The 16,144-nt window shown below is 44.3% G+C and overlaps 1 protein-coding gene across 17 annotated transcripts in view; it reads right to left on the minus strand.

The window, feature by feature from the left end:
• MACF1 (microtubule actin crosslinking factor 1) overlaps positions 1-16,144 on the minus strand; it is a 340,927-nt gene that overhangs the window by 3,373 nt on the left and 321,410 nt on the right. For 7 of the 17 annotated variants that reach the window (XM_059882759.1, XM_059882773.1, XM_059882756.1 and 4 more), the window contains 7 exons: positions 15,071-15,225; positions 14,160-14,234; positions 13,014-13,031; positions 9,950-10,067; positions 9,098-9,166; positions 2,519-2,730; positions 1,880-1,990 (listed from right to left, as the gene is read on the minus strand). In XM_059882759.1, the coding sequence (XP_059738742.1) occupies positions 1,880-1,990; positions 2,519-2,730; positions 9,098-9,166; positions 9,950-10,067; positions 13,014-13,031; positions 14,160-14,234; positions 15,071-15,225 (758 nt within the window). The remainder of the gene's footprint in view (positions 1-1,879; positions 1,991-2,518; positions 2,731-9,097; positions 9,167-9,949; positions 10,068-13,013; positions 13,032-14,159; positions 14,235-15,070; positions 15,226-16,144) is intronic. The other 10 variants (NM_001143860.3, XM_059882785.1, XM_059882784.1 and 7 more) reach the window with 6 other exon arrangements.

A 16,144-nucleotide genomic window follows, 5' to 3' on the forward strand; every position in this document is an offset into this window, starting at 1 on the left:
TGGGTCTGGACTTAACATACACTGGCATGCATGCCTCCACTTCTCGCCCTGGAGACCAGGGAAGGAGCCTGCCTCTCCGAACCCCACTGCTACACACTCCCTTGTGTTCAGTCCACCACAGCCACTGGCCTGCTGCTATCCCTTCAACAGCCCAGGAAGGCTCCCTGTTTGCTGCCTGAAATCTCCCAGGTTAAAGCAGAAACTCCAGAAAAGCAGGGACTTACTTTGCTCCCTGTCACACCCTAGACACCTAATACTACATCTGGCACAGACGAGGGGCTCAATATAAACTTGTTGAGTGAATAAGTCGCATGCAGAAGCACTTCCCAAAGTGGCAAAGAGCTGGCTAGATGTATGTATCATTACTGATGCTGGTAGTAGCTCCATTTACCATCTGAGTGTATATTTTTTTAAAGAATCTGGAGAGAAAATATTTTAAATCTATTTTGAGTATCACTCATGCCACAGCTCTTCTAATTTTTCTTTGAAATCAATCATGTAAATTGTTTTCCAGGACTTTTAAGATGTTTATACAAAGAAAAGAGTAAAGCAACCCATTTTGTTGTGTTTCTTTTTTCTTTATAAAGAAAGAGCAAAAGCAACAGAGGGATTTACATTCCAGCACAAACCCTCCTGGCCCACACAGGAGGAAGAGCACCAGTTTCAGAAGCTACTGCTGCTGGGCAGACGTGGCCCCAGAGATGTTGGGCTGGGAGTCTGCGCCAGGACAGTGTGCAGAATACCAGTAGTTAAGAGAAGATGAAATCTTGAAATGAAAGGAAACCAAAGGTAAAACCTTAAGACAGAAAAGCTGATCTACCAGAATCCTATGAGAATTGGCACTTCATAATTAAAACATTAAAAATTCTAGAACTTTTGAGACTTTCATGAAACTGGAGCCACTAAAGAAGAAAAAGCAGGATAGGCAGGTTGAATCACGGGGATTTAGTGTCAGTGGGTCCCCAGATCACGTTCTAAGCCAGATGTATTTCTGAACTGAAGCGGGATGAAACCCAGAGAAGCGAGTCCATTGTGGACACTGGCTTCTTGTACCTCCTGTTTACACTGGTTGAAGCTTTACACGACTAGACACAGTGCCACATTCTGAGGCACAAGAACCCAGTGTTTCCCGGCAGGAGCTAGAGTGCCAGTTGTACAGCTATCAGACAGGCTGCTAGTCCACATCTTATTTCTGAAACACTGCTCTTCCAAAGGCACTTGGGCATTTTAATGACTGCACGTGAACATGCTGAGCCGCTGGCATGTGTATTCAAATCAAGGCTATTGAAACCCAAGTGCCTGGGCCAAGGAATTCAGAAACTAAAACCCAAGCCTCAGAGCAGTGTCCACAAATGCTATGCTTGGCTGAAGGAGGCAGCGCCCAAGCCTCGGACCAGTGTGGCAACACCAACCACCCCCGGAATGTGACTCCGGGCGGGAGGCTGCCAGCCACTCTTCTGTCCTAAGCAAAGGTAGAACACTGTTGAACATGCGCCGTCGTTGAATTTCAAGTGTTCATAACTCGTTTGTGTCAGATACAACGTCTGGAGACTCCAAGAGGCCTGATTATAAACAATATTGATAAACAAATCACCACAAATGACCACTGTTTACCACCCTGAGCAAGTATCATTCTAAGGACTGTTGGGAAGTTGTTACACAATCCAGTCTCAGGCATCTCTTATTTATCTCCAATTTTGGTGAATCCGAGTTAGAAACCCCTGAAAGACAATGGACGGGATGAATCAGCTGTGAAAGCAAACACCACAAAGATGGAAAAGAGCACGGACTCGTGTCAGGAGGAAGAGCTGGTCAGGTTCTCGGCATGAGCGAGGGCCTGGTCGTGCCTGTGTCCTTAGTCAGCAAAGCCATACTCTACCTCGGGGCTGGGCAGCTGGAGGTCAGGATAGTGGCTGCCCCTGACAGGGGTGCCAGCTCTACTGTTTACCAGCCAGGGTTTGTCATAACAGCGAGAGAACTGAAGCGGAGTCTGTGAAACGGAAATCCAAAGGGAAGGACGGGAACAATTGAAAGTGGAACACAAAAGGAGCAAATTGGGAACATAAAATAAATAAATAATAAATAGAAGACACTAAATTTTAAAGAAACAGAAAACAAAATAAAATGTGCATCAGTCCAACGGGGTGAAAGGGGCCGAGGCAGAAAGGCAGCAGCATTCTTCATCTACAACCCATCATCACAACGAGCTTCTCTCTTTCTTAGCTCCAGCTGCACAGACAGTGCCTGGATTTTCAAGATCAGTAACTCTGCATGGGTTCAAACTCAAAATGGGAACAGGTGGAAAGAAGCACTTTGGACCTAACGACTCAATTCCTATTTAAACGTCCTTTGCGGCCATATTAAGGGTCCAGATCTGTGTACCACTAGGGCCTGGCCAGCCTGGTCTATATGTCTGCAAGTTCCTCTCCTCACTGGAGTCTTTCAGAGGCTACACTGAACAATGGCCACGTGCAGAGCTGGGAGCGGGGCAGGAGGTCATACCCGAGGCTGTACGTACCTTGGTGCCACTGGCTGGGGTGGCTGGAGAAGACGGCATGGATGTACAGCTGTGGTTACTCTGACTAGCACTTGAGCTGGAGCGAGTAGGGGAGGCTGCGCGGGAAGATGGTTTGGACCTTCGACCCCGGGACCGGAAAGGGGTCATGCCCTGGGATGCCCCCTCAGGGAGGATGAATTTCTCTCTAAGTTCGATGTTAGTTCTACCTCGAGCTAGAAAAGGAATAAACACACACACACAGGGACAGTCAACCTTGAGAAAGTGTATCTTCGGTGGTCACACAGCTGCTTGACCCCACGAAAACAGTTACATAATTGATAGGTTTAGTACCATCTGCAGCTTCTTTTAAAATAAATTCCTGATTTATCAGCCTTGTCATGATTCTTACCCACAGCAGACTCATTAACTAATAACCCCTCGGTTTGCTGTAATAAAGAACTCTGTGTGCCAAGCGCCGCCCCATGCTGCAGTCACGACCTTGCCTCGCCACTGTCCCCCGGGGTCAAGAGAGAGCAGGTGCAGCAGTCCACAAACCTCCGAGGTTAAATCAAAACCCCTCTTTTCTCTCTCACAGGACATGTGTACTTTTTGCTCAACTCTTGCAGGACACACGGTAATGAAACGGTATAGAAAAACAGATCACTGAGATTGACATCATCTAGACAAGGGTCCCCAACCTCTGGGCCACAGACCGGTACCTCCTATCAGACCAGGAGTGGCATTTGGTTAGAAATAAAGGGCACAATGAACGTTATGTACTTGAATCATCCAGAACCTACCCCTCCCCTGGTTCTGTGGAAAAACTGTCTTCCATGAAACTGGTCCCTGGTGCCAAAAAGGTTGGGGACCACTGATCTAGACTCTTGTACTTGAATTCAGTTGGTAATAATCCTAAAGAAAGGGGTCCAGGAACTCGGGACAGTAAAAAGATCTGGGCTGAACTGTTAAGAAGCAAACATGTGGGAGGAGAGAGAGAAAGAGATCAAGACCATGCACAGAACTTGCCAGTGAGAAACCATTCGGTCAAAAGCTGAAAGCCACGAGAAGCTGAGGGCAGACCTGCGGGGGGAGAGGGACGCCGGCCGGAGAGCCTGGGAACACAGCAGTGCTTCCCGGGGCCACTGGACCAGAACCCCGCGTTTGGATTCGGTCGGAAGATAACAAGTACCGCCAACACACAAGTTAACTGCAAAAGACATTATGAATTTAAAAGAAACAATTCCTCTGCAACGTGTTCTTAAGTCACACCTCACTGAAAGGTGTTAATTCTGTGATCACCTTCTGTCTCCTTATTCACCCTCAAGCTGCTCCCTGTTTAAGATGGGTCTAAATGAACTGGACTGTTAGTAAAGCCTGGGAAAAGGGAACCATCATAAACAAACTATTTGCCATTTTCCCCTATATTAGATGTTTTACTTTGGCCAGAAACTGCAAGTTTAGAAGATTTCAGGTAATGGTATACATTGCTCTCTCCTGCCCAGTCCCACAAGTCCTCAAGAAATTTGAGCAATCTTGGTAGAATCAGACTTTAAATCAGGTTGCACAAGGCTTCATAAGCAGAGTGGTTTAAATTCCTAAGTCAAATCCAAATTTTTTCAATACGTGAAGTTGACATAACATATCAGAGTATCAGCTTAAAAGGGCTAACCTGGATATCAAAACCTCTGAGTTACAGTCCAGGCTCTTCCCAGCTGTGATCCCTCCTGCCTGGGGCTCTGTTTCCTCAGCCTCCCTACAGGTGATCACTCAGGTTGACTGATGTCTATGGGTCCTTCTTGTCTGACGGTGTAGCATTCCTGGAATGCTAACCTGTTTCCTTCCTTCTCGGGCCCCAATAGAACATGCCCTTCAAGGTTCATTCCTGGGCCCTCTAGTTCCTTACTCGTCCTTTTTCCAAACTCTAGCACTTCCCTCAGTGTCTAAACTCATGATTCTTAAAGAGAATTTCCTTCAGCACTAACCTGGGTACTTAATAACATTCTGTGTTGCTAAATATTTATTTTATCTTATGTTTGTTAACATGCCCAGCACAACGGCGGATGCACAGCAAGTGCTGAAGGAACACTGACAAACAGAAATCGTTACTCAACTGAGGACCACGACGCCTCAGAGGAGCTGTTTATGACCCTAGGCCAGACAGAACTTCAGACGTGTGGTTTAAACCTATGAGGCTTAACAGTTCACTGAGCTCACTCTCCAGAAAACACCACAGTGACACAAGAGGAAGACTTTGAAATGGCATCACTGATGAGGGCAATTACATGTTAAATGCAATAATGTAATGATAACATGTTCCCCATGCCAGTTTACAGCGCGTGATCACGTGTAAATACTATGCTTGACTCTTCTCGGTAGCCAGTCAGCATCCCCACGTCACGGAAAACTGCAACACTCAGAGGCTGAGGGCAGGGAAAACTACGCAAGAACTCGAACCAGAATCCTCATCTTCCACCCGAGCTGCCCTCTGCCCACCCCCAGCTCCCTGTATCATCAGCTACACGAGCTCATCCCACTCTGGGCTCCATGCCCCTCTAACAAGCCCCCTCCCCGGGGTAATCACTGGCAAGGGTCACAGACCACTTCTGCCTCAGGGGATGCTTTTAAATTGTAGAAAGGTTGAAATCTACAGAAAACTACAAAGAATTAAAACTGCTTAACCTTAGGGGACAATACCATTGAACTGTTAGTATCTTTATTCCTCTGCACAACTTTGTGTATATGTATGTCCATATATAAAAAATGCAGAAACATCAGAAACATTTCTCCATGCTTGATATATGTGACATAACTTCAGCTAGCTGCAAAGTACTATTTCATCATATTGAAATGAGTTTATTTCACCAACCCTGTGTTGTGTTTGTTCATAATTTTTAACACACTGTATACAATGCTGTGAAAAAAGTTTTTGTGCCCATCCATGACTTCCTTTTAAGGTAAGTCTTTACAAGTGCATTTGCTGGGGAGAAAGGATGCACACTCAAGGTTTTTGGTACTTGTCAACTGATCTACAGCTTCCCTGGTGACCCAGTGGTAAAGAATCTGCCTGCCAAGCAGGAAGTGTGGGTTTGATCCCTGGGTTGGGAAGATTCCCTGGAGAAGGAAATGGCAACCCACTCCAGTATTCTTGCCTGGGAAATTCTATGGACAGAGGAGCCTGGTGGGTTATATATATAGTCCATGGGGTCACAAAGAATCAGACATACTTAGCAACTAAACAGCAACTGCTCTACAAAACTTTACACCAGTGTACACTCTCAAAAATAACGTCATGAATACATTCCATTTACCTCACTCTGGCCAGTGCTCTCTGTATTGAGAGAGTATGTGTGCACTCATGTATGTCACCTGAAAACAGGTAAAGACCAGATAAACCTGACAGGTAAAAACTCTTCTCTGCTGTTGTCAAACGACAACAAGTGGGGGAGTTACTATTTTCCTCTTGAAATACTCTCCCTTGGCTTCTAAGACCCCTGCCTGTGTCCTCCTGCAGACTACCCCGTCCCACTCACTTCTTCAATGCTGATGTCCCCCTGGTTCTGTCCGCAGTCCTGTTCTCCCTCTTAGACTTTCAACCTGGGGAGGAGCTCATCCACGGGAGACTTTAGCACCATCATCAGGTCCTGCCTGCCTCTCAGTTACACCCCCAGTGCAGACCTTCTCCTGGATGCCAGACCCTTACCTCCAATACTGATTAGACATGACTGAAGCAGAAACCTGGCTGTTGACGTAGGCCCCTCCCTCATGATGGCAGTTCAGCCTACCATTGACTCCACCTTCTAATACTTCCTGAATCCCCTCAGACTTCTGGCACACCTCAAACTTATGTGGTTCACGGAGCATCTCCCCAACCCTGGACCACTGTAACAGGCTTCCAAATGGTCTCTGTGTTTCTCATCTCAACCCCATCCCTCCCTCACTCCTCATTCCCCAGACTGAATTTCTAAATAGCAATCTGATCTCTCTAAACAGTGTAAAACCTTTCCATGGTCTTTCATTGCTTACAGCAGCATTTCCCAAACTGAGGCTTCTGAGGGGTTTCCTACGAAGAGAAGTTTAGTAAACACTGGATTCTACATTTTTTTCCCTCTCTCTCTCTAGGAGAGCCCTAATGCAATCAGCATTTTATAAACTCTGAAAAGTCCTGCAGTAAAGAAACCTGCTTACTTACAGATGCGTTTGACCATGCCTTTTTTGTTTTTTTTTTTTAAAAGATCATATCTTAGGGCCCAGACCCCAAAGGCAGTCATTTCAAGTTCAGTTTTTCAACCACCAGAGAGATCATCATTTTTCTAAGAGACTACTGCTAGCCACTGATTTTGGCTGCAACATGCCTGTTAGGTAAAATTCACTTCCACTGTTTACCGGGCAGAGTTCTGGTATACCGAGATGAAGAGTTCTGTGGATGGGAGCTTGCGGATTGTGATACTAGTGCAACAGTGTTAATGTGCTACTGACCTGTACACCTAAAAATGGTCAGGATGGTAAGTTACATGTATTTTACCATATAATTAAAAAATCAGTTCTAAGCCAAACTGTCTTTTAAATCTTCACAATAAAGTTTTTCTAGATAGTCAGTAAAATTGCAGGGAACTAATCTGTCTAATGCTCAGAAACATTCACGGACCCCTAGGGTAAATGTGCACGTATTCATTATCTCCATCCAAACATGATTGCCTTTGCCACGGCTCAATTCAGAAAGTCAAATCTCCAATTCTGGCAGTACCAGGAACCTACTGAGTTGACTACTTTAACCTTTACATTTGGTTACAGAAATGTGCAGGCTGAGATAGCTTTCATCATCTTAAACAGCTATGTAATGGCAGATAACACGATTACGCAACATTAATATTATAAATTTTGTACTCTCCATAGAACAACATTCTCTATGGTACAGCCAAGTAAATGCAATCCAAATGAATAAAAAGTCCACCAAAGTGGAGCTTCAAGAAGCCATAGTAATCCTCACAGAATCCTAGGCAGCTTCTCATTGTGACGTTCATGCCCTTCCAAGTCACTTATTACATCTGCCTGGGCCCTTAAGTGTTTCTTTATTAGCACAACTTTTATTTGCTGGGATGTAGCTCATCCTGTCCATCATGGTAGAGTTATGATATTTAAGCCTAACAGGAGTTCTGGACTCTATAGCCAATGGAATCAGGATGAGGGCACCCTTGGGAGGGCATAAGGGTGAGCCTTACCTTGTCTGCTCCAAGAGATGCTGAAAAAGGCTACTATGTTCCACAGAAAATAGCTCCTAGATGGCCCTCCCATATATCCTTGGGGGTTCCAATTTCTAGCTAACAAGATAAGGAAAAGCAAGCAGTGTTCTCCTTGGCCAGCAGCACAATGTTATCGTAAATAGAGCAAGTAGAGCAGGCAGCAAACAGGCAAAGATTCCAGAATGTCACATGCAGTTCAATCACACATGACATGAAAAATAAAACTTTATTAATAGATTTGGAAATGAATAATCTTATTTTACTGACTTAAGGTTAAAAAGAAATATATATTGCTTCTCATTGGAAATAATCAAAGGGATTTTTATAGCAAAGAAATTGGTTCGTGATATAATTAAATTCCAAAATAGATTTAAACCTGCTCTAGTTTTCATCAGAATAAGTGTTTTTAAAACTAACTACTTTAATAAAAAGAAATTTCTAATGAAGACTATTGCCCTATTATTTCTCTGGGTTTATTGGAGTATATGCAGAATGAGTTAAGAGGAATTTATGAGCGTATCTGAATTTATGTGAGAACCCTCTTTATTTTTAATTTATTTTTAAAGATTGTCTTGATGTGGACCAGTTTTAAAGTCTTTACTGAATCTGTTACAATATCGCTTCTGTTTCATGTTTTGGATTTTGGGCCAGGAAGCACATGGGATGTTAGCTCCCCGACCAGGGACTGAACCCGTGCTCCCTACACTGGAAGGCAAAATCCCAATTGCTAGACTGCCCGGAAGTCCCAGAACCTTTAGCTTTAAATGCTTCAGATTCTGACAATAAGTCACATCCAAAGAAGCGACGTAACAGTACTGTAAACATTTCTGTTAGGTTTATAAAGTAAGCCTTACCAATTTAATTACGCAGTAACACACATATAAGAAGGGATGGTGATGGGTATGTTAGCCCACGAGACACGCAGCATGTAGGTCAGGAGCCAGACTGTGGGATCTGAACCCTGTCTCTGCCATTGATTAGCTGCCTCTCCTCAGGAAGGTTGTTTACCTTTTCTGTGCTTCAATTTGCTATTTTATATAATGGAGATAATAATAGTAGCTACACCTCCTAGAGGTGAAAATGTGTTATTATTGGTAAAATGATTATAATAGTGTGTAGTATAAAAACCTGTAAGTATTTGTTAAACAGAAACTCAGAACAAATTCCACGGATACTGTCTCAACAGGCACATTTTATGCTTTTTCAACTTAAAATAGTTAGAAGAGCTATGGTTTGGCTATTTCAAAGCATTCATAAAGGCAGCAGATACCACAGAGCCAAGAGATGCTAAAGTTTAAAAAGCAAAGCCATTCTCAACAGGCCGGGATGTGGGTAAGAGGGACAAAGCTTAAAAGCCAACCTATGGGAGACTGACTGGAAATCGAGGAGCTGGAATCAGAGCGCTTTATTTTACTCCCAGGATGGTGCACTAGAATAAAAAATACATAAACACAAAGAAACAGAGCAGGAAACGCAGAAATTGGTCAAGAAAGACAAACCGGCGGAGAGTCGGGGAGGCTCCTGCGTACCCACATGCAGCTGGGAAGGAGCAGCTGAAGGGGATGCACGACCGGGATCTGACCATCTCCCACTGGCCGCGGCCCCACACGCCTCCAGCGGCAGGCGCCATCGCTCACACTCAGCTGGCCGTTCTCTCTGGCCTCAGGGCTAGTGTGCCAGCCTTTGTAGGATGAAGCAGACCGAGACCTCACGGACCCACTCAGGTGACTCCCTGCCTTACAAGTGCCCAGGCCCGCTGCCAGATGTTCTTCATCCTTCTGGTTAAAGGAGATCCCAGTCCTCTCCTCCCCGGAGGGGCCTAGTACCCTCCCCGACTTTGAGACGCACAAATTCCAGGCAAGGTCAGCAGCAGCACCAACAGGGAGCTGACAGGCCTTTTTAGGGCTTCTTTCCAGGCTGGTGTTAGTGTAACACCTCACACGGAAATATTTCATGACACCAATAAATTCCTAATTCTTATTTACTGTGTTTCTAGAAACCCATCTCCCTCAACAGCATCCACCCCTCCTGCCCTCTCCCCTGGTCTGCCCTGGCACCCCGACCAAGTTCCCATCTGCACTAACTGGGGTGACATCTGGGCAGCTTAACGACAGACACCGAACAGATCCCACTGTCAGCACCCCATGGGATCACGAAGACCAGTGGTGAGGGCACGGCTGACAAGTAACGTGTGCTGAGCGTGGCTTCTTACCTCGGCAGGGGTCGTTTTTCACGAGGAACTCATCCAGGGCCATCCACCCTCCACCAACGCGGACCATCACGGTGCTGCGCAGGATGCGGACCAGCCGCAGCTGCTGGGAGTCCCCGAACTGCAGGGCCAAGGACACAGGTGAGCCAGGGCGCTGGGGGGCAGGGCGGGTCGATACGCCCCTAACGAAGCAGACTGTATTCAGATGGAGTGACAAGTTCGCAGTTTGGGGTGAATTTTAACTCTCATTCTTTTGCATTTTTCACAGAAAACTTAAAATATGGAAAAGTTAAAGGCCACGGTCTTGACGTACTTTCTACTGGAATAAAGTTTAAGTGCTGAGGGTTGTGACCCTGCCCCAAAGGGGAAGGTGGAGGGCAGACAAGGCCTTAGCTCACTTTGAGTCTTTCAAAGACACTGCCCAAATTAAAATCCACTACAATTCTTTGTTAAGCTAGTTTGCTTCCATAAAAGAGAAGGTAGCTATGAGGTGGATGTCAGCTTCTGAATACAGTGTGCTCAAAAGTTAAATGGAAAACAGCAAATAATCTCAAGTCTCAAGGAAACCCTTGCAAAGCATCATCATCATTACAAGCTTAGAAGGAAATTTGATTTTCCACATTATTTTAGAAATAAACCCTTAAATATTCTCTAATTGTGATTGTCATCAGCAGAAAATTTTCTTCAGCTGAACAAATGATTAGATAGTGTTTATACTAAAATTTAGTTGAAGAAATTAAAAATTTAATCTACCATGCTGACTGTAAGTAGTTTTCAACAATTATTTCGATATTATAACATGCATGATTTTCTGATATTTATTTTTCCTTTTTTTCCTGCCAAATATGCCAACTTCCCAACCCTATCAACATTTGGAGTTTCCTATTGCATAAATTATCCTCTTCCCAAAATAAAGAGGCAACAGAAGAGAATCATGAGACCTCAAAACAAAAATCAAACATATGGTTGGAGAAATGGAATTCCTAAAATTGTTTAATTCAAAGAGAACTGCAGGGGTGGTGGAGGGAGTGCGGGGATTCAATTACTTAAGATTTTCAAAGTTAAAAGGAGAACCATAACTTTGAAACAGGGCACAAAATTTGAAAATGCCAGAAAGGATCTTTGAGAAGGATCTATAATCAACCTCTCTCAAAATTAGTATTTTTGTGGTAATTCTCCATATGACTTTGTACCCACTCAAGCTCACTGATACAGGCAAGGTGATTGAAAAAAATACCACGCCCCACCCAAGCCCTTATCTTAGGAAATAAAAACCGTCCTTCATCTTTCATCTCACCCAGGTTATAGGTTTTTATACAAAGTGACTGCAGCCACAGCCTAGTGTGGTGTGAAGAGCACTGAAGTGGGGACCGGAACCGTGAGGGAATGAACGTCCTGTCCCAGGAAGGAAGCTGCCCTCAGACACTGGCCCTATGAGTGGGAGCAGGTAGGCACTGAGGATTCCATCGGATCTAAGCGCAGTGTCAGCTTGCGTCACGATTCGGGGGTCTTCTCTGGGTAAGTGAGGGGAGAAGGAAAGGAGCTCTGCGTCTCCCAGGGGGAATCAGGAAGGAACCCCAAGCTGAGCTATATTCTTAGATTACTGTGCCCCGTCAACGATTTGTCAGTCTAATTGCATTGATTTCATTCTTTTTTCCCCCTAACTTCTTACTAAAGCTCTCTCTGAAGTATTCTAACTTGCTTTTACTGAGCTATGGGGAAAAGGAGGTTTGACCCAAGCCAGAGGCCAAAGTGTCTGGGGAAGCTGAGGCCAGAGTGATGAGTGTGGAAGGACTACCACAGCTCTACAAACAGGGACCGGCACAAATCTGGCAGAGAGGGGTTGCCAGAGAAGCAAGGACCTCTGGACAGTCTTAGGGGCAACAGCAAGCTCTGTTTCCTTCTCTTAAATGGAAAATCCCTTACAGTGACCTGGGTCATGGCTCTGGTATTTCCTGTGTAACTGTGGGCACAGTGGTCCTTAAGGCCTCAGGTGCCTCGTGTATAAAATGAACTTCATAATTCTGTTCTCAACACTGGAATGGGCTCCTCTGACCCTCTGCAGGTCAGTGGAGTAGAGGAGGACATCAGTGCCACTTCAAAGGGGCCCTGTACCCATATGCAGTCATTAGCAAACAGGCACAAGCTTAGGTGCTACTTGGCACTCTTCTGCAATGATTTATTTAAAGTCAGTTTGGCTGTTCTTGTTTTCATTTTCTTTCCATCCTTTGTTCTTCCCACTGGCCCAGAATGTTACTATAGTTAGTGGTTAAGGCAGTGCCTGGAACTCAACATTGATTGAAGGCCTCAAATCCACCAAATGTTTCTGATTTCATTTCCCAAGACAAATTTTACCCATGCAACTTCCTTCCATTTAAAGACATAGGACCCCAGAGCCCTCAAAAAGATCTAAAAGGTTAGAATTACCAAGCAGAGTCAAAAGCATTCAATCTTCTTTGCAAGTTTAATTTGATCCCATTAGATCATACTGGCTGGCTGTAATTGGCAAACTTCAGGCTACAGCCAAGTATGATTCCACACCACACTTCTCACATACCTTACAATTAAAAATATAAATACAACTAAAATATTAATAAGGTATTTAAACAGATTGAGTACCTTAAATGTCCCAAGACTTTTTTGACTTAGTGTGCATTATAAATTCTGTGTTAATGGTCAAAAGACTTGGGTGTAAATCAGAACTGTGCTGTCTGGTATTCTGACTTCCAAAACAGAAGGACAAGACTGGGCTCTTTTCAGAGGTGGGATAGACTGATACCACAGTTGACTTCCCTGGAACCATACTATATATACTTGTAACTCAGCCCAGCAAAATATTGTTTTTAGCTGATCAAATTTTGAATGGAAAATTATATACACTTGTATCTTTTTGCCTGGAAGACAGCTTTAGAACACTTGCCCCACTAGCAGTTTCTCTGCTTGGTAAGACCACCTGATGTGACCCAGGCATGCTTCAGATTATGTCCTCTCCCCATAGCAAAGAACAGGCAGCATTAGCCACACAGACCATTTCCACCGAAAAGAATGTTTGCAAGGCACACTGTACCTGATTGCCGAGGAAGAACTATAGACAGTTAAGAGTAAAGGATGGAGGAAATGGAAGAAAAAAAACAAAACAAAACAGAGAACATTTTGTCAAATTAACACTAAGGAATGAAAATCATGTAATCATGTTAACAGTTTCAAGAAGAACAACACATACTGACCATATTCTTATCCAGCTTCAGACTCAGGGATGAGGTTTTACAAGCTAAGAAGACCTAACTTTTGCACTCTATATTGCTCCTGTTAATTCATCCCTCTCACAGGTAATTAAAACAAAACAAAACTCAACAGACCAGGGTAAGACTGCTTGGAGCCTTATTATAACCCAAAACTTGGGCTGGATCTAAGGCAGAGCCACGCGACACTGCTCCCCAGCTCAGAGCAGCACTGGGTGGCTCTGCTGTACCTTGAAGACAGTTTTGACATGCCCATGAATCTCATTTTCCTGTTCCTAACTGGCTGCATGTCACTCTATCTGAATTGGCCACCTAAATCCTCTTTGCCAATCCTAGATCTACCTTAGGACCTTAGAGAATCCCGACATGCTGCTGAGTACATTTTAGGAGTCCTGTCATAGATGCTTTTTATGTCCCCGCCTGGCCCCAAACGAAGCTAAAACACAGCATGGCTCACTGTCATTCATGGCCTTACTCAGCATGGCTTTCTGGGGAAGACTACTGAGCAGGCTGAGAGTCCCGTGGGGCCTGGACACAGCTCTTCTAGCCCCGAGCCTGTGAGCCATATGGGCTCATGACAACCAGCTCCTTGGGGGCAATGGCCAGTCATTAGATAGCTGTTTCCTTATCTTATGATAAAGGTGCCTCCGCGCCCACAAAGACCTGTTCAGTAGTGAAGAGAGGGCTCTGAAATGTCTCCTCTATTGGATCTCATACAAGCAACTGTGGACCAAATAGGGCACTATTTTCCAGATGCAACTATGCGGGGCTCTGAATCTTAGCCCACAGGACACTTGACACCTGCAAAGATGAGGGCCAGACACTGCATGTCAAGTCCCACTGGCTCCGGTCCTCCAAGCCTTGGGAGCGGGAAGTTGGGGTCACCCATCTGTCGTGTGTCAGGCTCTTTCACCTGTAAGGGCCACACAGGAGGAACGACCACCACAAAGGACTGGTTTTCTCTTTCTTACCCGGTATTTATTCTCTCCAATCTGCTCCACCTGAAACCTTTTTGCACATTTGCACTGAGCCACTTGTCTTGTGACCTATTAGTAGTGAATAAAACAAAAAGAAAAGTGTGAGGGATAAAGCAAGACTTCCTCTTCAAAGAAACAAAGATCTTCACATGTCATCAGAGAAGCTCTTCATTATGTATTTTTAGGAATTCCAGGCTTTTAACACACGCATTCATCTTCTGTCGTGAGTCTCATGGAGATTCGGTTAGATGCTGAATATAAAGGAAATTCACCAGTAATGATACAACACATTCTTCCATCTTGCTTCACAATTTCCTCAGAGAAATGTGCTAATATGCATGCATCAATATTAACTGACTAATTAACAGCAAATTATGAGTTGATTTACATCTCTACCTAGGAGCCTGGCCCTGGACCACTCCCCAGACCAGGCCCATTGCCTCTCCCATCTCAGGATCAATTCTATGAGCTCCTAATGAATTCACACTTTTTAGCACGATGCAGTTTTCAATGTGATACAGTTCTTAAATAGGCAGAGAGGCTGGTGGGTGCACATCTTAAACACTATGTGTCAACCCTTAAATGCTACATATGAAGATGCTCCCCTGGACCCTAAGGCAGAGTCTGTTCTAGGCAACGTGGTGCCCTGGAGAGGTTCTTTGAAACTGCAGAGCACCACACAGAGGTGACTCACGTGAGTGAATTCATCGAGACAGAGCCACAGCTCAATAGCTGGATACCCAAGGGGGCTCCACCATCCAACAGGGGATCCTCAAACAGAACTCCAGATAATCACATCCCAACAGACATGCTGAAAAGCTGATATGGCAATTGCACCCGACCAAATTCAGGACAGTAGCAACATGTCGTCAAAAATGTACGCAGAATACAATTATTTCTCATACCTCGTCTTCAATTTTATCTGCATCAGTTGTTGGTCGATAAGCATCCTTGTTGGGATGGAGAGCAGCCACGAATTCATAGTAATCAATATAACCATCCCCATCTCGGTCAAAAATGTCTGCAACGGCAGTCATCTCTAACTTGGTAGTAGGGAACTCTGGAGGAAAATTAATCACATTTTGGAACATTAACTAAGAGAAAAGGCTGGCTGGAGATTATATAAATACTTCTTTAAAAGAATTTGTCTTCACTTTTATTTTTCTGAAAACCAGTACATGCTCCCTTTAGAAAACTTAGAAAATACAAAAAGTTACAAAGAAGATAAACATCACCCCAAAATATATTATGGCATACTCAAAGCATGCCCCAGAACACACTCGGTTTTTGGCATTTTTGCTAATAGACTCATAACCCTTCCAACCCCCTATGCAATTTAAAACAAGAGACCTCCCACCAAACTTCAGAATATACTTATTCACTCCACTATCAATAGGTTGGATATTTACATTATTTCAGGAGAGTGACAATTTGGAATAAACAGGGTGACATTTTCCTACGTTTAGATTATTGCTTTGGGTTCCTCACAACTGCTTTCCAAAGTGTGAATGTTACAATAACCAGAGTGACTTCTTAAGACATAAAGTGGACTACACTGTCTGTCAGATGGAAATCTCTGCTGGCGGCCCACTGTCTCGAGAATAAGATCTGATCCCTTCATGATGGCCAACAAAGCCCCACATTAATAGTTGTTTTCTATCTTTCCAACTTCACATCTTACCAATCTTGAGGTCATGACACTCCAGCCATGCTAACCTCTGAGAACCTGCCAAGTTCATTCGCCTCTCAGCACTTTGTACCTGCTGAGGTTCTGGCTCCGTCTCTACCCTGAAATCTTGACGTGGCTGAATCCTTACCATCACTTAGGTCTCAACTCAGGTATTACCTCCAGACAGGCCTTCTTGGGCCTCCACGTGAAGCAGCACATCTGTGAGCTGTGCTGTGTAAGTCACTTAACTAAATGCCTCACTTATTCCTTTTGCTAAAAATACAAGAGATCACACATTTTGTAAGCTTTT

Source organism: Bos taurus, chromosome 3, assembly GCF_002263795.3.
Source record: "Bos taurus isolate L1 Dominette 01449 registration number 42190680 breed Hereford chromosome 3, ARS-UCD2.0, whole genome shotgun sequence".
Classification (NCBI taxonomy): Eukaryota; Metazoa; Chordata; class Mammalia; order Artiodactyla; family Bovidae; genus Bos; species Bos taurus.